The sequence below is a fragment of the Nasonia vitripennis genome, chromosome 4 (genome assembly GCF_009193385.2).
Source record: "Nasonia vitripennis strain AsymCx chromosome 4, Nvit_psr_1.1, whole genome shotgun sequence".
Classification (NCBI taxonomy): Eukaryota; Metazoa; Arthropoda; class Insecta; order Hymenoptera; family Pteromalidae; genus Nasonia; species Nasonia vitripennis.
In genome coordinates this window covers 13,157,811-13,181,157 of record NC_045760.1, presented here as the reverse complement: position 1 = coordinate 13,181,157, position 23,347 = coordinate 13,157,811, and the positions used below count along the sequence as shown (strand labels likewise).

At 46.2% G+C, this 23,347-nt stretch overlaps 1 protein-coding gene across 1 annotated transcript in view; it reads right to left on the bottom strand.

The window, feature by feature from the left end:
* The window catches only part of LOC100120465 (nephrin), a 324,223-nt gene that overhangs the window by 41,423 nt on the left and 259,453 nt on the right, over positions 1-23,347 (bottom strand). Inside the window, exons 8-9 of the mRNA XM_031929953.1 lie at positions 14,319-14,475; positions 11,472-11,602 (exon numbers count right to left, since the gene is read on the bottom strand). Coding sequence (XP_031785813.1) covers positions 11,472-11,602; positions 14,319-14,475 — 288 coding nt within the window. The remainder of the gene's footprint in view (positions 1-11,471; positions 11,603-14,318; positions 14,476-23,347) is intronic.

The following is a 23,347-nucleotide window of genomic DNA, read 5'->3' as shown; positions in this document are numbered from 1 at the left end:
GGTACCGACTAATCCCGATTTCATGCCTACCTGTCAAGATAACTCTTTCCTCGAATCAGAAATTACCTTTGCTGAATTTAACCTTGCACTCGACTCTCGAAAATCAAGTTCTTCTCCGGGACTTGATGGTATCGATTACTTCACTTTAAAAAACCTCCCTATCAACTACAAGCTCATTCTTATCGATATCTACAACGAAATGTTTATAACAGGCCACTTTCCGAAAGATTGGAAAAAATCATTTATTCATCTAATTTCCAAATCTGACGGAGTCAACTATCGACCTATTTCCCTCACATCTTCACTGTGCAAGCTTTTTGAGACAATTATTAAAAATAAACTTCAATGGTGGATTGAAAAACAAAACATTCTTCCAAGCTTTCAGAGCAGATTTAGAAAAGGACAATCCTGTACAGACAATATACTCAATCTAACCATTAAAATTCAAGAAGCTTTTAAGAAAAAACAAAATCTTTTTTCTGTATTCCTCGACGTGAGTGGCGCCTTTGACAACGTCAACATTGAACTCTTATTGATTAAACTCGCAGACTTAGGCTGTCCATCCAAAATGATTAATTTTATCAAATTTCTGACTTACGAAAGACAGATTTTCTCTGAAATTTCCAATGAGTTCAGACTATCGTACAAAGGCGTCCCTCAAGGGGGTGTCCTTAGCCCTCTCTTATTTATTATCTATGTCAGCTCCATCATGAACGACATCCCTAAAACAATCTCTGTGCTACAATTTGCAGACGATATATCACTCTGCTCAAAAAACATAAACTCTCTAAAAAAGGCCATCAAGATTATTGACAAACAGCTTTCACACCTTGGACTTGATCTAGCTCCACACAAAACTGTATTTGTCAACTTTAACCAAAATGGCATTCTACCTGGCACGACCGAATTAGAAATTAACAATAATTGTACTATAGTATCCAGCTCTTCCGCCCGATTTCTCGGAGTCATTTTCGACTACAGACTCAACATTCGATGGAGATGTCATCGAGCTCTTAATATTTTGAAATTTCTACAAGGCACTTGGTGGGGTGCCCATCCCAACATTCTAATCATATTTTATAAAAGCTATGTTCGATCCATCCTCGAATATAGCTGCTTCGCTTATTTTCCTGTACGAAAGGACTACATCAACAAACTAGAAAAAATTCAATACAGCGCTATTCGTGCAGCTTTTGGTTATCGAATCACAACTCCACTGAATGTTATCCTAGCAGAATCCAAACTACCTTCCATCAAAGAAAGAGCACGTTTTCTTTGCTATTCCTACCTATTAAAAATTCTCAGTAATGAAAACCTTCTAGTCCATAAAGCTATCAAAGCCTACTATAATAAAGTATTAAAAAAATCAACTGTCAAGCGCAATCGATTATTTGAAGGGTGCATTAAAGATCTCTTTAATTCCCCTATCCCTATTATTAAGTCTACAAACTACCAAATATTTAACTACGATTACTCTGTCTTGACCAGTACCATTCCCATCAATACCACAGTTGGAAAATCCCTTAAAGCATCTCCTTCTCCAAACTTATTGCTACAGGGGCTTTTGAAAGATCATTCATACCTGGAAATCTACACTGACGGTAGCAAAGACAAAAATTTGAACACTGCTGGATCGGCCTGCATTTCCACTAATAACAATGACACGATTGTCAGGAATCTCCATAGCACAACCTCTATTTTTACTGCTGAGTCTCTTGCCATAAATGATGCTATGGATATTGCTCTCAAAAACACCGACAAGAACATCATTATTTTTTCGAAAATTTCGAGATTTTCGAAAATAACAGAAAAATGAAAGAATTTAACGTGTTTTGGTGGGGGGCCAAGGTGGGGGGGTAGTGGGGGGTGGTGGGGGGGAGTCTTGCCAAAATGACTATATAATATAGGAAGATATATATATATATATATATATATTCAGCCCTGATGCTGCGACGTTGCAAACGTCGCAGCCGCGTCGATACGAGGAATCTCGTTCGATGCGGCCAAGCTCTGAGTGCGCGGAAGAAACAAGCGAGTTGGATTGTTGTTGTCAGTGCCAGCCTGACCTCGAGTTCGAGGAACGGGCCGGCTAACCGTCCACGTTAGCGCGAGAGTGAGCCTCGACGGCGCGCGCGCTGATTGGTCCTCCGCATGTCGCGAGCCAATCAGTGGGCGCCGATGTGCGACTCGCTATCCGCGCGGACTGCCAGCCAATCAGGCGCGAGGAAGATGCGCGGGCCCGACGAGCGCGAGTGGAGAGTGAGCGCGAGAACGAGCGGGAAATCGGGGAGTTCTCTCACGACTGTCGACGGAGTGCGTCGACGTGCGAGAGAGATACGTGGCCTCCTCTGTTGCGAGGAGAATCGGGAGAGTCTCCCGAGGTTGTGCGAGTGTGCGAGAGTGTGAGAGAGTCATAGGTGCAGCGCGTTGGCACGAGCAAGTGCCGACACCCGGACGAGCCAGCAACCATCCGCACGAGAGGAAGGAAGCTAGCCAGTCCGCCATCATTGTCCGGAGGACCAGAGCAACCAGCAGCCTTGGCGTGGGAGAGCCGAGGAAGCTAGCCGTCACCAGGTCCACGAGAGTCAGGGAGGCGCCGGCGGGAGCACCGACGGACGTCCACCAGGGAGAGAGCGAGTAAGAAAGTATTAGAGAGAGAGAGAGAGAGAGAGAAAGAGATAGAGAGAGAGAGAGAGAGAGAGAGAACAGTGCGAGGAAACGCGTGTGCGTGAGATAGAGACAGCGCAAGAGAAAACCCTATAGCTGCGCGGCTGCAGCAGGTCGGGCTGGCCACAAGCGGGAGGCATAGCCCGCGCGCGCGCGCGCGAGAGAGAGAGAGAGAGAGAGAGAGAGAGAGAGAGAGAGAGAGAGAGAGAGAGAGAGAGTCAGCCGTCAGCGGACTGGACCTGGGCCTGTGGCCAGCCGTCTGCTGCACGAGCGTGGCTCGTGTTTAAGCGTCCCAGTGTAAGCCCTGCGTGGCTAAACTGTGCGCGGGAGGCACTACAGCCACCGTATTGTAGGGAAGGGCTGGGCGAAATACATGTGCAATAAAACTTAACCATTGTGTGTGATCATTTTCCCCTCTCCCTAGCGTTCTCCCAAACGTGATGATCGCGGTCAAATCCTACGTTTAGAAAAATCCTAGTGCATGCGAGGCTCTAGGTGTTGCGCACCTGTGTTGGGAGGCACAGCGTCGCAATGCAAGGGAAACGTATATAAACGTTGCATAACTCGGCGAGTTGAAAAAGCACATTTACAGAAATAGTCGCGGCGCTCTTTATCCCCGGGGAAATTTAAGTGAAACGCGACCGTATAGTTGATTGCGAGCAACCTTTGCGCTCATTAACCATCGCGTATATAATACTTATGGACACGGGCGACGCATGACAAGACGAATGTACGTCCACATCGGAATACATCACTCGTCATCGATCAACTTCCACTTCGGCCATAGCAGAGGCTAAAATTTCTGACACATCCACTTTTTTTGCTACGTCAAAATGAGGTCATTTTCGAGTGCACGCGCTCTCATTTTGTTGTGTACCCGAATGGCGAAGGAGCGTTTAGAGCCCGCCCCGATAAACGGATTTCCTACTCAGTGGCGAAACAATTAATCGGAGGCTCAATGGCCTCTTCGACGCGTCAACGAGCTAAACATCGAAATGTCAGCAAAAGCCGTCGGTCGTGAGAGCTGGAGGGAGGCCGCAGTGTAGCGCGCGAGACACGTATACATTGTGCGCGTAGATTACGAGCGTACGCGGCCAGCGTCGACAGTGAAACGTGCCGAAATAATTTAGCGCGCCATAAGCGCGACGAGCATTCGAAATCCCGGGCTGTGTGATTAACTCCTACTTTGGCACGCGGGTCTTTGCAATTAGTATGAGGAGCCAGCACTTTGGTCCACTTTGTACGCGCGTGTGAGGTTCGACGATTGCTTTTCAAGCGGTCAGGCGGCGGCGGCGAACTTCTCGGACAAGTTTTTCTTGTTAAGAAAGTGAACAACTATCGGAAAGATTGTTTTCCTCCCTTCGCCCGTGGCGGCGCCGGAGAAAGTTGCCGAGCGTCGCCGCTTGTTATATACCTCGAACTTTTCCTTTTTTTTCTTACTGGGAACATTTATTAAATATTTTCTATACAGACTTTAGATATGATTTGTCGCTGTATATACCCGTCTGCGAAGTCGGGCAATTGCAGGGCGTCCTCGAGACCTCGGTTGCGGCAGCTTATGTGTACATAATATGTCTGCAGTGCACCGCGTATACGAAAGAAAAGTGGAAAAGCGTCGAGGCCCGTCAATTTTCCGCGCCGTTAACGGTGCACTGCTATACACACGCGGCTGGCTTCCTTATATACGTATACGTATGCGCAAGCGCACCGGAGAACAATAACGCGAGCGCAGTTCCTCTCGCTCTCCCCGAGCGAAGCTCCGCGACGCTTGTCGCTTGTAAAGCCAATGGCTCGTCGCGCGTAAGTTAAGGGATTACAAATGGCCGTTATTAACGCGAAGATCCGAGTCGGTGCGCCCGCGCGCGCGCCATATCGTAAAGCAGAGCGCGCCCTCCACCCCTGCTGCAGGATGTCGTGCACACACACGCGCGCGCGAGCTTGCGAGAGAGAGAGAGAGAGAGAGAGAGAGAGAGAGAGAGAGAGAGCGAGAGAGAGAGAGAGAGAGAGAGAGGGTTGGGGAGAGAGAAGTGTCGTTAACGCACTCAAAGAAGACCGCGCGGCCTCCGTAAATCCCTCTTTTATTTCTGGAGCTCGGTCACGCCGGCGGTCAACGCGGTATATCCAGGGGGGCGGGCCTTCCCTACGCCTTATTACATGCACGCGCGCGGAATACCCTTTTTATGGCGCTCAAGCGAATTTGCGAAATCGCGTCTAACGAGGAAAAAGCCGCGACGCGGGCGACGCTTAAATCATTCGTCTTTATATAAGCCGTCGTCGTTTGCCGTTGCGGCGGCTGATGCATACAGCGTGTAAATCTCAACGCTGCGCAGCCAGTCCCGACTTTTTTCTCAGCCTGGAACTTTCTCTGAGCTGATGGCTTGTATGCGGCGCGTGTACACGCATACGTTTCGAAGGTGACCGCCGAGATTCTGAAATTTGCATAACGAGAGAGACTGACTGCTGCTCCTTTCTTTTTCGACATGTTCGGCTTTTGTTTCCTCGGGCGACCTCCTGTCGCGCAGATATGCTTAATCCTTCATTGTTACGCCGGAACAGTTTTTCGGGATTTTGTGCGCGTTTCGAAATCTCTTAATAATAAGTAGACTCGCGATGAGCAGGTGAGAATCGAGCCCCACACGCGCCCCAGCTGGCACCGGTGAAATATCGAGTGCCGCGCAATGAAGGTTTAATGAAGGTCGCTTTGACACGGCGGCGTGACGTATCGTCGTCAGCGAGCTCGGAATGCAAAAGTGGAGAAAGCGAGAGGAAAGGTAAAAATAAAAAACGAGCGTTTCTTTCATGCAGTTGCGAAACGGAGCAAACATTATTTCGCGTTTTTGGATTATTGTGCTACGAGCTTTGACGAGCTTTCGTCTGCCGCTCGATTCGGGGACATGTTTCAGTGGGTTTATTGTGGGCACCTCACGCTTCTGTTTTGATTCTGTAATTGATGTCGAGGAGTCGATTTGTTCCTGGTATATACAACGTCGAGAACGAGCGAATGTTGGTGCGCAATTTGATCAGTAGCTATACTATATTGTATAATTGATATATACCAGCAGCTCTCTGGAGTACTGATTTGGCCGTTCGGCAGCTCGAGTTAAGCGCGAACTTTCCGGGGAATTATATTTAGCCTCTTATTCTCATTAGTCCGTCTTATAGAAGGCGGATATTTTTAATTCGAATAATTGCTACTGCAGACGCTCGCGCTGTCTGTTTCTCGTCTCGTCCTTTACCTCCTCCTCCTACTACTCCGCTTCTTCGTCTCCAAATCTCCAACGAAGCGTGCCACGGAAGAAATCGCAATCGTCGTCGCAGCTCGCGCGGCAAGGAAATAGATTGATTTACGCTCGGTTGAATCGAACCTCAGCCCTCGCGCGCGCGCGCGCGACTCGCCCTTTCCACTTTTATTCCATCTCGCTCGTGTGCCCTCTTACACATACACACACACACACACAGCCGGGCTCTCTTTATCTTCGTCCTACCTTTTCATCCGTCCCAGCTTCTCCCACCGCTTCTCGCTTTCTCTCCCTTGGCACCACTTCGCCTCGCTCTTTTCATCTAGTTTAGTATTACGAGTAGCGAACTTATCGAATCGAGTCTCGTGTTGCAGCAGCAGTCCTGGAAATGCACAGCGACACGAGTCGTTTCCGCCCGCCCTCATTCACTCGCGAGTAGATCGCTAGAGTAAGAATTCGGCTCTCTGTATTCGCACTACAGCTATACACAACACACACACGCACACACATACACATATATATATATATATATATATATATATATATATATATATATATATATATATATAAACCACGTCCACATTTATAGAAAAGAGGACGGACTTTCGGCTTGCGTTTATGCAAACGAGCAATCTACTACAAGCTCCCCTCTGAGTAGAAACACGAAAATACAGCAACGCCACGCGCACTTCACAATACCAAGAGGCACAACTGGATTAGTCTCGAGAAGATATGCATCTTTTCATCATGCAGGAGATTACGTTTTCCGAGAATTTCTGTTTCATTTTAATTTTTTTATTTTAATTTTTCCCCCTTTGTTCGGTTCATTTTCTAAATGGAAATGGCCGGGCTCGCGTCGAGACTTGAGATCGAAAATCTTTAGTGGGATCTACTTTCCAATCAAAATTCCACTGCTGGCTGTATAAAAAGTGGAACGCGAATTTTTTTGGGCTTTCGCGTGCGGGTTTCTACGAACTCGAATCTTTATTTCGTTGTTTTTGGAGTTGGAGAGCTTCGTGGGAAAATTTTCGTAAATTTTTTTTCACGTCGGTGTAAATCGTTATTTGAAGATCGATGCTCGAGGAGTTCAAATCTAAACTAACAATAAGTCTAAAGCTATAACTACCCTGACTCCATGTCTCTTTTTGCTGGTCCCTTGTATTGTACTTCTGGCTGCTCCATCTGATTGAGCCTTAGTTATATTCTTAAGTTCCAAGTGCTCATGTACATACGAGAGCCCGAGTGAGCACTTCTTGTTAGTTTAATCTGCAAACTTTGCGCGGCAGTCGTGAGAGCGAGAGAACGACGAAACCGAGCACGCGAGAGCGAGAGAGAGAGAGAGAGAGAGAGAGAGAGAGAGAGAGAGAGAGAGAGAGAAATAGAAAGACGGAAAGAGATGACAGCTGGTAAGGAGAAACAAAGGAAGCGTCACGAATGTACTTGTTGATACTTGCGCGTGCTCTGCTTTGTATCGGGAAACACTGGAGTTCTCTTTCTCAAATCGGATGCCTTCATGGAAGGTGTGTATTTTTACTTTAAGTATACCGTTTCCTCATACATTCGAGCTTTCTCGCTGATCAGAGACGATAAAAAATTTATTGACGTTTTTAACATGATTTTTCGAATTGACATCATTATACATTCAAAGGGACGCTTCGATTCCTTTGAGTTTCGAAAAACAGCGAGTATTTCCGAAGAACGAGTAGGTGTATCATTATTTTCCCGGTTCACTTTTCACTGGAAGAATCGGTTCGAGCATTATATACGAGGCAACGGCAATAAATATTTTCTCAGTGATGTTTATCGAAACGCCAGCTGCATTGAGTTGATTATAAGAACATCTGGCTGCATCTTCTGCAAAAAGGCAATCCACTTTGCGAGAATGATAAAGACTGGAAAAATCTTTAGAAACCCAGGCTTGTAAGAAGTCGAATAAAGAAGAATAAGAAGAGGAGGAGAAAAGAGGGTCGAGCAGCGATTGGCTCGTCAATGGACTAGTTATACGTACCGGACTTTGCGATTGTCCGAGTGAATGTGCAGGAAAAAGAGAGGGCGATTTAATCACCGCCGCGCATTATAGACCCTGCTACCATATCTCCTCCTCTCTCTTTCTCGATCCATTCTCCTCTTCATCTCCCATATATCTATAGCGCATAAGCCCTCACACACACACATATACACGTGAACAGTTTCCTTTCCTCTCTGCAGCGAGCTTTCATCGCGAGTTTCCCGCGGCCAAAGACGTCAGCTCCTATATTTTTTGTGTCACTCGCGCGTGCGCCGCTGCTCCCGGGCTCTTTTTTCAAAGTCACGACGCTCTGCCCCCTCGTAGCCGGCGCTCTTTACGATCTTCACGTAGAGTCTGTTACTACCGTCGACGACGACGACGATCTCGAGCGATTTTTTAAGGCCTCCCTGGGATTTCCGATTGGGATTGCTTTTGCCCACGGCGCAGCCCCTCGGGCATTTCGCGCTGGATTGGAACGTCGGAATACGATCGCGAGCGATCCGGTAAGCACCAACGCTCCGATCGTAATTACTGGTATATGTTGGCGTATAAATGCCGAGACTCGACGAGCTTATTGGAAGGAAGGAGTAGAGAATCCCGGCGTGATTTTAACGCCGATCGATCCCCCCCCCCCCCTATATACACTCTCGTCATGTCGCGCGACGGTCGCAGCCGCAATATATGCAGAGCACACGATGCTTACCTAATGGACCGCCATTATAGGAGTGTAGACGCGAGAAGTGCCGATTAAAATAGAAAATGGCTCCGCGCTTCTTGAGCAGCGACGTGTGTGTCAGTCAGTCTATTATATGTATAGTACGTTTTCCCGGAGCTTCCTCGCCGCAATTGAATCACATTCCGCGTACAAGTGAATTTGGCTTTCCTCTCAAAAGAACGCGTCGAAAAAAACCATTTCAAAGGTTAATTTAAAAAAAAACTCGAACGACTTCTAAAGCTTTAACACAAAGCGGACTAACAGGGTGTAATTAAATTAGACCCGTCAGCCTCTCTGGCCGGCCAGATGTAAAACCAGTGGAATATCTAGCTTCAAAAAGCCCATTGTACACTTGTACATACCTCTCGCTGCACTGGTTGTCCATCAATTACGCGCTGCAGATCGACGCATCGATGGAAAAAATCCGCGAAAATTCCCGGCAATAATTAGGTTTTCCAATTAAGCCGCGCGGCCGTTGATGCATCAGAATTTTTTGCTTCAAAGCACACATTTTGTTTTCCCGATAAACCAAGCCTACGTATATATGCGTTATTGACTCCTGCCTTAAAATCCGACAGGGAATACAAAATGAAAGTGCGCGTTTCAGCGGGCTAAACGATGATAGGTGCAAGAAAGGCCGGAGCCTGTTACATCCAGCTATCGAATGTAGGTCGGAAAATCGCTGCGCAAAAGAGCATGCCTGATCAAAGAAGAATCAAGGGGAGGTGAGCTATTTCATGGAAATAGGAAGTCTTTAATATTGCCGCAACGTTGCGATCATTGGTAAATGTAATTTCAGCGTCCATCAAACCGAGACCGCCGCGGAGAGTGGCAACGCGGTTACGAGTTTTTCCCCCGCGAAAGCGAAACCCTTTGAGACTCGGTGGAACGAAAATTTTAATAAGGATTCGCATACTTCACACAGCAACCACCGAACGCACTCGCGCAGCCTCGAGAGGAGAAAAGAAGACGATGGAGCCGTCAGAGGCGAGCGCGAGAAAAGTGCGACGCAGTGGCCTTCGTATTCCTCGGCGCATTAATAAGAAGCTCGAGAAATCGGTTGAAAAAGATACAGCCCCACTAGAGAGAGCACCGCTGCTTCTGCTGCTACTCCGAACTGCAGATATTTCCCGACTGCAGCGAGATATAGAGACTGGGGGGGGGGGGGGGGGGGGGAGCGAGAGAGAGCGCGCGCGCGAGAGAGAGAGAAAGATACGGCAAAGATGTGAAAGAGAGGCGTCGAGAGGCGCGCCGAGCATTCTACCTCGTGAGACACTGAAATAAAGATGGATGTATGCTCGCGGCTTCTATAGAGGATGGTTGGAGTGCGGGGAAGGAAAAGAGAGGCCAAGAGTGAGTACTCGTCGTCGCTGGATGAATGGAAAAGGCGCCACGCGGTTATAAGGCGGCGAGGGTTATAGTCGCGCGCTGCTTTCCTCGCTATCTTTCTCTCTTCTTATGGAGCGAGCCGCCGAAGAATAAGTCGGATCGTATTTTTTCAGACGCAATTTCATCGGAAATCTCAACTCTCCACAGGCGTGCGGTCCTCCTCCTCCTCCTCCTCCTCCTCCTCCTTATTCTTCTTCTTCTCCTAGCGCATCTGCTTTGCGCGGCCCCTTTTTTCACCTCTGCGGCTATTAACGTCTGAGCTGACGGCGAAGAGCACGCTATACATTATCGAAATTATTAATGCATATCGCATACTCGAGTTGTATTTGTGGAGATAAAATGTTGAACCTTTCTGATATTCAGAGGGCGATCAAGAAGCGATTAAATAGTCATCTACAATACATCAGAAGAGGTTGAATTATACATGCGGTAGGAAACGAACGAGTCCTTAATTATCTGTGCGTTAAATATCCCGTAGCTACTCTGTGTTCTGCTTAATGTCCTTAATTGGATGACAATTTTGTATCGTCGTATCAAAAATAAAGCCAGGTTCGCCTGTTTCTCATGATCGACACCCACAAAACTGTTGACGAAGAAAAGTCGATTGATTCACACAATCGTAAAGTCAAAAGTAGGTCAACGAAAGTTTCGCTTTCTTTTTTCCCGGGGCGCATTCTTCGTACCGTATCGATATAAAACGATCTGTGTTTTTTCCTCTCTCTCTCCCCCCCTCTAACCATACGTTCCTTCTCCACGCGTCGACCACGCGCGCGAGAGGCAATCGAGCTTGGAGCACGAAAAAGCTCATATATTATGTAAATAAAGGATTTAAAGTTTCAGGAACACTTCCGACACGCCGAGGGGGAGTATTACGCCAGGATATAAGAGGTAGAGGCGGCTAAGCAACCCTTAACCTTTCTCCCGAGGCTTCGTGCGCCCGAGCGTAAGAATAATGCAACGTAAGCTCGCGGCAGCAACTTCCTTGCAAGACTCGTGTTTGTAAGTTCGTGGAAGCGTCGCTGTAAGATCGAGGCCGCCCTGAGCTTCCTGCGCACTATGCGTGTATGGCTATGTGGCAGGGGGTATACCGGGAAACCTTCGCGAGGCTTAGTGCTTATTAGCTGCAACTCACGGGGAACTTTCACATTTTCAAATGCACAGAGGGTAAATTAATACCGCCTGATGCTAGTGGCTGTGCTGGGAGCGAACTCAACGAGAGCCAGGAGTAATAATTGATATGGCGCGCGTGCTCCCTCGCTACTCGAAGCTCGAGTTTTTATGACTCGCGCGGCCAGAGTGCGCTTTGTTCGCTCGTGTAGCGCAACACCGTTACTTGGAAATACACCATTTTTTCTCTTTTTTTCGGTCTAGTATAGGCTACTTTAATCTTGGACTCGCTCATTTTTAATACATTCCTCTCCGTTCAATCTGGCAAGTATATTTCGGTACTTACGTTGTGAATCCAGGTGAGTTTCGTCCACATCGGATTCGACTTAATTTGACATTCGAAGTAGACGTCATCGCCTTCCTTGATGTCTTCGGCATTTAACGTTGAGCCGAATCTCAGGGACACGATCGGAGCATCTGAAAAAGAAATTACAGTGAGATAAACAAGACATTGACAGACGTTTTGGTATTACAAGTCGTCACTTCTGTAGAAAAAAACATCGCTAATGCTCGTGAGTTAGATTTCAATGTTTGAACCGGTAATGCGCCTAACTTTTCCTCTGCACATAAGGACCATAGCTACACCGAAAGTTTGCTGTTTGTATTCGAATGATGTAACATGTTATACGTGAGCGTTTTACCCCAAAAGACTGCTCCAAACTTTTCAATAAAAGAGGGCAATGTACGTACCTAATCTAATCGACCTTTTTGCGAAATTGCCTCAGCACCCTTAACTTTCCTTTTTGCTCCTTCAGCGATTTCTCCCTGCCACTCTTTATTACTCTCCCTGGCTCATCTCGTTTCTCGCGCGTCGTTCATCGACTACGAGGCTCGCGAAGGAGAGAAACAGCGGCACAGCAGCAGCGGAGCCAGAGAGAAAGAGAAAGCGCAGCATTGCGGCGACTTACAAGCCGCTGTAATTTCGAGGATCGTCGAGGACGAAGACGAGGACGGTCAGCGTAATTGAATACGTGATGTGACATCGTTTTCCCTATTTCTCTCCGCCGCGCTGGCGCTGCTACACTCCCACCTGACTCTGTTTTTCCCCGTATATAAAAGAGCGACGCTTTTACTTTGCTTTCGTTATCTCTCCTTCGGAAAGTTTCTTAAGTGTATCAGAGACCCCTCGCGATTCTCTCTCTCTCTCTCTCTCTCTCTCTCTCTCTCTCTCTCTCCCTCCCTCCCTCCCTCTCTCTCTCTCTCTCTCTCCCTCCCTCCCTCCCTCTCTCTCTCTCTCTCTCTCTCTCTCTCTCTCTCTCTCTCTCTCTCTTCTTTCTCCCGCTTTTGTTTCCTTTTTCGACCTAGCGTTCACCCTTTCCATCATTTTCCCATCAGCCTCTGGCTTTGTTTCTCCGACCTTCCCAACTTTTTATTACTTTTTCCTTGCTTCTCGTCGAAGTCGTCGTCGTCATCGTTGGATTAAAATATCTCAAAACTCGGTATCGAGTCTAGTCTGACCACATCGGCCTGCTACTACTTATTCTCCGAGAGCCGAGCCGAGGCATCTAAATTCAGTAGCGGCGTAACAAGGCGATGCAAAAATTCCCACCCAGCTCTGCACTGGCTTCCGAGGAATGCTCATTACGCTCTCGGCCAGTTCGACCTCGGCCGGTCGGGATGGCGACCGATCTCCGATAATTGCTATCCGGGGGGATGCCATCCTCGCGTGACCCGCTAAAATATCCCGCAGCACTTTTACGACGGATCTCTCATTACGAGTCACACCGGCGGACGAGCGCCCGCGGGAAAAGAGCGTGCATGGGCCCCAACTCGTCGCTTTATACGCGCATACATCGTTCTCGCCATAACTTTCCGTGCGCGCTGGCAGGCCAGACGTAAAGTTTACGAGGTCGCGGGCTCGATGAATGTAGTTCCGTGATAAATTTCTTCGGTCAATAAACGCGCGCGCACACAATGCTCTCAGGGGGGACAGCGCGTCACCTCCCGGCCGTTTTCCGCGCTGACAAAATCCACTTTTTCACTCAGCGCCGGCGCTGCTGCTGCATAGCCACGGGCTTAATAAATAACGCGGGGAGAAAAAGGGAACGCGGGCGGATGAAAAAGAGCGAGCGAATCTCTCTCTCGTCAAACCAATCTGTTAACGCGTCGACGCATCGATGACGTGCCCTCGCGCGGTCTTCCTCTATGGTAGATGCGCTTCGCGATCATAATCGATTGTGCACTACTGCTGGTCCGTGAGTACGTAGATATGCAGATGTCGCGCAGTGGGCGAAAGCAAAAACAAAACAAAAACGCGAGGACGCGGGAAAAGATGATGTACTGCCGAAATGGAATCTGCGCGCAGGCGCGCCCCAGTTTTCGATTAACCAAGCCTATAGGGGATTTTTATATCGATCGTTAAGCCGATTGATTTCCAATGGTCTTTTTATTCCTCCATCCGGAAAGAGCCTCGGCTTGCGGTCCCTCTTTTTTTTGTTCGGCAAAATAAACGACGGTAATGAAAAAGTTTTTTGCCACGCTTTATCAACGTAGGAAAATATGCCCTGCTTTTCTACTGCATTCCAACAGTTATGATGCGCTACATTTTGCGGGATGATTAAAGTAATCGAGGCTCGGTGTAATTTTCGTCGGAGTACAACACACATATGCATCAGCATTTCCCGATGCGGATTCTCAAACGAGCACGAAGCAGAACAAAGGGATATGTAGCAGCAGCAGCAATAGCAGCGACAGCGAGTAAGGTGGAAGAAGGAATAGGTACGCGAAAAAGCCGGTCGAAGAAATGCGCCGGATACGTGTGGGAGTGCGAATATAGGGATTTCTCCCCCGCGGCTATGCGAATGAGGTAAATTCAGTCGACTCGTCGTCGTCGCAACGCGTCTCGCGTGTCCTTTTTACGAGGGATCCTTTACTCCGCTTTTTATGAGGAATAAGGATCGACAGCCAATCGCGAGCAGCTCGTTCGGACTCGTCTTCTCGGCCGTACGTGCGGCGATCATAAAAAAACGAGGCGCAGTCTTCTCTTCTTCTCGGCATCGCTGCTGCCGCTGCTCCAGCTTGCACGTCGCTGTCGGAGGAAGGAAGGAAGGAAGGAAGGAAGGAAGGGGGAAAGCTGCTGCTGCTGCTGCCTTGGCTGGGGCCAGGGAAGAGGAGAGAATGCGAAATTACTCACACACGACGTCGATCCGCCAGGACGTCTCCAGAAAGAGTCCGGTCACGTTTGGATTTTCCGCCCTGCAAGTCACCGTTTTTCCGTCGTCGTCCACCCCTGGCACGAACTCCACCCTACTCATCGTGCGATTCTCCGTGTTGATCGTGCCCTTCTCCTCCTGCAAATCGACACACACATATGTATGCAATATATACACAGCACAAGTTTATATTTATTTCTGACTCTCTCTCTCTCTCTCTCTCTCTCTCTCTCTCTCTCTCTCTCGAAGACATGTATTTGTTTTTATACCTTATGAGTTCGCGCGTGTATGTGTATAGAAACCTCGACGCTGGCGCGATTGCGCGTTCACCTATATACTGCACAATACACGATATCCTCCTCTCTTAAAAAAAATGATGGCCTTTGTTGTGAAGCATTTAATACGTGATTCTGATTGGTTGCTGGTTGATTGCCTAGGCAACGAGATCAGAACCGCGCTTTAAATTCATAACCCTCAAAACAGTCATAACTCATAACCCTGGTAGAAATGTTTGAGGTGTTTAAAATGAAATGTGGAAACCTTGATAACAGATAAAATATATGTAATAACTAGCAAGAAATTTTAGTAAAAATTAATCATTACCAAGAGTGTGTAGTATTACAACGTGTGTATTGAAAAGTGGCACCCTAACCCTGTTTGAAGTAGTAATAAAGTGTGTGAATATTATTTAGTTTTTTTTTAATGTCAGTGAGAAGTTCAATTAAAAGAATAAAGAGTATGAAGATATACTGTGTCTCTGTGCCCAAAGTCGCCCTCGGTGAGGTTTGAGAGGTGAATTTAAAAAAAGTTCACTATCCGAGTCAGTAAGTTTAAGTCAATCATTATACAATGCTCTTTGAATTGTAAAAAGGCTACTAGACATGTTACCTAGAAATATGTAACCTAAATGATTCTGATTTAACTGTTTTCGTTCATATTTTCACATCCAGACTCATGCGAATTTTTTAATTGTGCAGGTCAAATTTTACTTATAGCCAGTTACTCAGAAACTACTATCTCTAGCACATTGTATTTCTGGTTTCTAGCATATTTTTACATGGAGAAAGTGATAAATGTTTTGGCTTTTTTGTCAAGGTATTAGGTAATTAGAATTTTTACTTTTAATAGTTGTGAGAGATTTTGAGACCGATACCTGTTTTTCCATTTTTGCATTTATTCTCATTCAAAAAATAACAGGTCTAGAGAGCTCATATTTTGCATATAGATTTCTTTTGTGATTGTGAAAAGATATTTAAAGTTGAATCGACCTTAACTGAAAAACTTCTGATTTCGACTCCGACACTGGTGTGAATGCAAACTCATGCTATACGACTAAATAATTATCATGGGTGTTGTAGTCGAACACAAAAGTATTTCAGTTAACGTTCATTCAACTTTAAATATCTTTCCACAATCACAAAAGAAACTGTTAGTTTTCGAATGAGAAAAAATGCAAAAATGGAGAAACAGGTATCGGTCTCAAAATCTCTCACAACTGTTAAAAGTCAAAATTCTAATTAAGGTCTTGATAAAAAAGTTAAAATACTTATCACTTTCTTCATGTAAAAATACACTGGAAACCAGAAATACAATGTGTTAGAGATGGTAGTTTCTGTGTAACTGTCTACAAGTAAAATTTGATACGCTAAATTAAAAAATTCATATGGACCTCGATGTGAAAATATGAATGAAAACAGTTAAATCATAATCATGTAGGTTACATATTTTCTAGGTAGCATAGTAAGTAACTGTGTAAAATTTCAGTTGTATAGCTTTTTGTAATGCAAATAAATGGCATTTTAATGATAGACAAACCCACTGACTCTTATACTGAACTTTTCTTCAAATTCACTATTCAAACCAATGATGACGGCATTGAGCATTATTAATATATTTATTAAAAAATAGTTTTGAGGGATTTAGTAACATGTTACATGCTTATAAAATATTAGCAGACGTTAGTGTGCCGCCCAACACTTATGGTAGATTTTCTATACCAGTGTTATTAGACAGACATAGAATCAAGAGCGCGCGAAGCGCGCCTTCATTCCTAGTGTTTGTTTATTCGGTGTGGCTTTTGCGGGTGAAGCATTCGCATCGTGTGTTTTATGCGTACCACCGACCTATAGAGACGCCACCGCTGCGCAGAACAACGAAGGGGGGGGGGGGGGGGGCAAGCCGAGCTCGGGATTGTCGCTCGATGATCTTTGCAATTCAAAGTGCCATTTTTAGCGTTTTTCGGAATATACGACTCGGAAATTTTTCGGCTCATGAAAGTCGCCGGAGCACTTTACATGCCAAGTGCTAGTCGCTGCGCGAGCGGAACTTTTCCGCGAGAATATCAAAACGCCGAACTGCTGGGCTTTCTCGCTAACTTCTCTCTTTCTCTCTTGCTCTATCTCTCTTCTTCGTTCGTTCGTCCTATCGGTTGAACGGTCCGCCTTGTAGATCCACTCTGCACAAAAAGCCGCGTGAATTTCAACCAATGAACATGCGCTTCAATTTCAGCTCGAATCTTTAGATTCCAAAGAAAGGGGGGCAGTTTTTCACCCCTGGCTATAGACAAACCAGTCTCTCTCCCTCCCTTCGACGTGTAAACCCAGACGGCAAATTCAAACACGTGCGTAGTTGACGCGCCACGTCGCCAGAGGATAAACCGGCAAACACGGTGCGCTGGCACGTGTATGCGTTCTCACTCAGTCGGAAGTCCCAGTTACCAACTGGAATATCTTGTTACGGAACTCGTGGAGCGACTGAGTAAGGGAGAGAGAGAGAGAGAGAGAGAGAGAGAGAGAGAGAGAGAAGCTGTTACTACGAAGCGCGAGAAAGAGAGAAGCCCAGGCACACGGCTCGTCACACACATAGCGCCGCAGCCCCATTCGACACGTAATTGTCCCGTGTACACGCCTCTAGCGGATATAAGCCCTTCCGTATCCTGTACTTTAGTGCTTCCTGCTGCTCATCTCTAGCCCCCCATCCCTCTCCCGCACACGTATGCGGCGCCGGCTTTTCATCCAGCCGCTACCTATACATATATATATATATATATATATATATATATATATATATATATATATATATATATATATATACACTGCAGCCATATAATGAGCGACGTTTTCGCATTTCGCGAGCCCAAGTCTCGAGCGAGTATTAACGTTGGTCCTTGTTATGCGAATTAGACTGCGCCGCCTGTGTGTGTGTGTGTGTGTGTGTGTTACTGGGATATGTTACGCAGCCGCTGCTGGATCATTCGAACTACGAATTCGCTCAGCCACCTGTACGCGTCTTTGCATAATGCATATAGCTATAACGGAGCTGACTTTTTCATTTCTCGTTTATTATTCTTGAACGCGATTTGCATCGTTACGCCGATAATATTTCTCCTTCGCGTCTGTGCCGAGAACTATTATTAGAGGAGAATAAATACACATACGATTGCACCTAGCCAATTACAATTTTAAACCTTTCATTCGACGCTACTGCAACTCTGGAGGATAATTTTATAAAAAGCTCGACCCACACGCTCAACCGCTCTCGTTCGTCTTCCATAAATTTAGAATCGATATAACTACGAGCGATACAAGCTTTTTCATAATGGATCGGCCGAAGATGTAACGTGACGCGCGAGCTCATTGCGTCACGGCAGCGCATAATCTAAATATTGATCGACTGGAGGTGGAAGAAGCGTCAGAATATTTATAAGAATACGTCCATTAAAATTTTGCTCTATCGTCAATGCGTGGTCCGATGAATGAGAAGAATTTTTTTTTTTTTTTACATGGCATTTGGAACTTGAAAGTTCATCGCCCTATCTACGCAAGCCTTCCACGCTGCCCTATCTTGTGTCAACCCCACCCAAGATGCACCTCTCCGATCGACACCCACCCGTCCTATTTCTACTAGATCCGCTTTTACGTTGTCCTCCCATCTACGTCTAGGTCTACCTAGAGGTCGCGTTACCATCGGCCTGCCCTTCATGACACGCGCTGCCGTACGGTCGTCTCCCATTCTCGCTACGTGCCCTGCCCATCCCAATCTGCGCGATTTTATTATTCTGTTAATATTTGGTGACGCGTACAGATTGTGTAACTCATCATTGTGTAGTCTCCTCCATTCCCCGGTTTCCTCATCTTTCTTCGGCCCGTTTATTTTTCGCAAGACTTTATTTTCAAATACCCTAAAACGGTTGTCCGCCTGCTTACTGAGAGCCCACGTTTCGCACCCGTACAGAACCACCGGCAGTATTATTGTCCTGTATATTCTTATTTTAACGTTTTTAGACAATAGCCTCGACTTAAGTAAATTACTCACGGCGTAGAAGCAAGCATTACCCGAATAGAGTCTCTTATTTATTTCGACATTAATCTCGTTTCTATCATTTATGGTCGTACTCAGATACCTGAATTCGCTAACCTTTTCAAAAGTAAAATTCCCAACTCTGAGATCTTCCTCCCCTCTGCAGATCCCTAGCTTATCCACAATCATGTACTTTGTTTTTGATTCACTCACTTCTAACCCTGTATACTCCACCGCTTTTATGAGGATTTCCGCGTTTCTTGCTACCGTTTCCCTACAATCCCCCAGTATATCCAAATCATCTGCGTAGCCTAGTATCTGCGTTGTTCCATTAAGCGTTGCGCCCATCTGGCTAACCTGCATTTTTCTAACGGCATACTCTAACGTTAAGTTGAACAGCACCGTAGAGAGTCCATCCCCTTGTTTTAAACCATCGCGTATCATGAAGGGTTCTGATACATTACCGCCTACTCGGACCTTTCCCGTGCTTCCGTTCAGACATATTTGAATTAATCTCACGAGTTTTTTCGGTACACCGAGAAGTACTAGAATTTGATACATTTTGCTTCGCTTAATAGAGTCGTACGCTTTTTTAAAATCTATAAATAGTTGATGTATGGTTTCGCAAAATTCCCACTTTTTCTCTAACAACTGTCTTATGGTAAACATTTGATCGCTCGTCGATCTGTTGCGTCGAAATCCGCACTGATAATCTCCTACTATATCTTCCGCGAATGGAGTGAGTCTAGCTTGTATTACGTTTGACAGAACTTTGTAGCACGTTGCTAAAAGTGAAATACCCCTATAGTTATTGCAGTCTGTCTTATCCCCCTTTTTAAAAATCGGTATAATGATAGATTCCTTCCAATTTTCGGGTATTGTTTCATTTTTCCAGATGGCACATACTAGTTTATAGATTTTGAAAGTGAGCTCGACGCCCTCATATTTGAGTAACTCAGCTGGTATAGAGTCATTTCCCGCGGCTTTGTTGTTTTTTAGTTTTTTAATCGCGGCCTCTACTTCTTGGTAGCTCGGTTCCTCCACGTGGGGTTCAGCAGTGTGAATTTCGTCCCCTAATTCTTCGCTATTTTCGTGCACGTTTAATAATTTATCGAAATAATTTTTCCACAGCGACAGTAATTCGTTGTCATTTGTTACGAGGTCCCCGTTTTCGTCCTTCATCAATTGCGCTCTACTCCTAAAACCCTTTCTGATGGTGTTAATCCCTCTGTACATTTCGCGGGGGTTATTTTCCTTACTGTTAGTTTCTATTCTCCTAATAAGATTCTTTTGATACTCCCGCTTCTTATTTCTGTAGATCGCGCTCGTCCGTTTCCTTACGTTAGAATACTCTTCTACGGTCCTATCGCTTCTATTTTGTAAGCTATCTAATTTAGCCTTTTTGCGCCTTTCAAACCAGAGTTCGCACTCTTCGTCAAACCATGGTTTGCTCTTTGGCTTTTTCTTTTTACCCAGTACTTTGTTCGCGGCCTCTTTTACCGTTTTTTCGATGTCCCCCCATAAGCTATTCGGTTCGTCATTCCCCTCCGGCAATGTGTTTGCTTCAAGTGCCTGAAACCTGTTATTAATTTCTATCTGGTACCTAATTCGCTCTGTTCTATCTCGTAGTTTCTCAATATCGAAGCTTTCTACCTTGTTTGCTCGCTTACTATTTTGATTCGCTACTAGTCTAGCTCTTAATTTGGCTACTACTAGGAAGTGGTCCGAGTCGCTATCTGCCCCTCTGTAAGCCCTTACGTCAAGAACATTAGTATGACGTCTTTTTTCAATGAGGAAATGATCAATTTGGTTCTGTGTAGCCCCGTCCGGCGATGTCCACGTTGCCTTGTGTATGTTCTTGTGCTTAAAACACGTAGTTTTGATTATAAGATCTTTTGCCGCCGCGAAATTTATGACCCTAATACCGTTATCATTGCTGGCTTCGTACAGGCTTTCCTTACCTATAGTAGGCCTAAACATTTCCTCCCTACCTATTTTAGCATTGAAATCGCCTAATACTATTCTTGTGTCGTAAGACGCGAACTGGTTGATTACCTGCTCTAAAGTTTCGTAATAGAGATCCTTAGCTTCTTCTTCTTTGTCCTCCGTAGGACAGTGTACATTAATAAATACATATCTATACCATTCACCTTCGATAATGATGTACGAGAGCCTATCATTGACGGATTTGAAACTTTTAACCGAATGTATGATGCTTTTGCTTACGAGAAATCCGGTGCCTAGAGATCCCCCACTCCCGGCCCCATACAGGTACGTGAAGTTACCCGATACTAGTACTCCGCCATCTGGCCACCGCGATTCCTGTATTGCTACCAAATCTAGATTGTACCTATCAGCTTCCTTTACGAGTTCTTTAAACGCACCTGCTCTGTATAGACTGCGAACATTCCAAGTTCCGACCCTTAAGTCCCTTTTGGTTCGGATTTGATTTTTTTGAGCCATGATGTTATGTTAAACTCGCGCGCTTCGGATCCTGTTACGATCGCAGGTGAGTCCACCGTTCTAGAAGTGATAACCCCCATACACCTCTCTAGAACTAAGTATGAGAGCTTTCCGACTTTGACGAGGACAGTGTCAATTCGTCGTCAGACACACTACGGTTTCATTCTCGCATCCTAACGCCCCCCTGCAAGGCAGCGCGCCTTCGCTGGCATCGTTACCGCGTAAGACCAGGTGACGAATCATTCTACACATCCCCTTTCGGGGCAGTTGTCATCGCTCCTGCATCCTCCTCGGCAGCAGGATTTTGGCCCATTTTTGTAATGTGTGATGAAAGAGATAGATTGAGAGATAAGAGATAATGTGAAGTGTTTTTGTTGTTGTGGTGCTTGCGTAGTGTTTCTAGATGAATGCGTTCGACAGTGTGGGCTCATCACACCCACGCCTGTTCCTATCGGCTGTCCGCGGCTGCTTATTCAATTTATTCGCAGCTAACCTCTTTCTCAGGGGCTGTTCCTCTATCCGCAACCTAAGGACGCGCTGTGTAGTGGTGATAGGCACCCACCCGTCCGATCTGGACGACAACGCCCAAGACCCGCTTAGGGTAGCGGCATTGTAACAGGAACGAGAAGAATAGCCCAAGTAACAAGAAAACTATCGCAGTACCTGTTCTAATTCCAGCACGAGCCTCGCAGCAAAGACGCGCAGGCAGGGAAAACTTTACGGGTTTACCGTCAATTAGGAGAAAAAGATAGCAACTAAAGTAACTTTTCGCGCGGATCGCCGCTTCGTAAGAATTGGAAGACAAGCCGCGCAGCAGCGGCCTTTACGAAAGATCAGAGTGACGTCGTCGCGCAGGGGCCGAAAGCCGCCGCAGCCCAATCTTCTTACCTCTATTCCTTATACCTTTCCGTCTGTCTTTTTCCAACCACCTTCATCTCTCTCAGCCGTCGCCGAGCTGGGACAGGCACGCGCGTTTCAGTCTTAGGCTGCACTCGACGTTTTTAATTTCATATTCAGAGTCTGATTACTATACTGCTTCTCTCTTTCTCTCTCTTTCTCTCTCTCGTTCTCTCTCCCCCTGCTTTGACCTCCGACATTTTATATACCTAGTCCACGCCGACCGTCGCCGTAATACTTCATCCCCGTCTTTCAGCCTGCGCGACGGCAAGGCGGTACTTGTCGCCGAGCAGCGCTTGCGACTAATTCATTTTTTTCCCGAGATATTCCAGCTCTCGGCCTTCTCCCGCTACTGCCGCGTCTTACTTCTTTCCGCGTCTGCGCTACATCACTGCAGTCTGTTTTTCGCATTTAATTTTTTCCGCGGGCTTATGTGCGACGCCGTGCACTGTTATATCTTCTATGCCTGATACAGGTGTGAGCTGTTGTAACGGAGTTCAGAATTCCCCAAGCAGCGAAATGCGTTGAAAATCTCAACTACCTTTGATATTTTATACACACGCGATGAAAGTTCGAAAGTTATTAGTAGCGTCGAGTAATTATTAAAGTTGACGAATTAAACAACGCGTCAAATTTTAACGAGCTGCTCTCCAGTTTGCCATTGTGAGCGCGCTGTAAAAGTTTTAATGCATTCGCAAGCCCGTTGTTTGGCTTCCGGAAAACGGATTTTAACCGAGTTTCCAGAACGTTCCCCGGAAATCCTTCCTCCCACTTCGCACAAAGCTCTCGAAAAATATCTATTTTCGAACGAGTGATCCCTTGGCGCGTGCATTTCATCTCGACGAAACATATATTTTGCACAGATAGCTGCGATTCCGCGAATCACCTCCCAAATCAAAGCGTAGCCGTCTTCTCTGATATACCGTGCTATAGCCTCGTACTTCCTCCGCCGCATTATTAATCGCCGTTCGCCACGGCCAAGAGCAGTTTTCAATTTCCTGCTGTCGCGACGTCGCTGGCCGTCCACGAAAAGCCGGGAAACACAACGAGCCGCGCGGCCCCGCAGAAAAGAAACTTAATAACGATGCATTCGCAGCCATCAAGGGGCGGGAGAGGTCAAACGCAGACGACGCGAAAATACAGGAGGACGCTAAAAAAGGGCGAGCAGACGCTAAAAAAGAAGAATAACAAGAGGCAAACAAAGAAATAAGCCGATGGTCTGTACAGAGAGTCCTGTCGGTATTATTTCGCAAATCCGTAGCTCGCTCTGCCATGTTCCCCTCTTTCTCTTCCTGCCAGCCAGCTCGGTCGCTATATCCTTAATTTCGAGCAATAATAAAAGGAAGCCGCA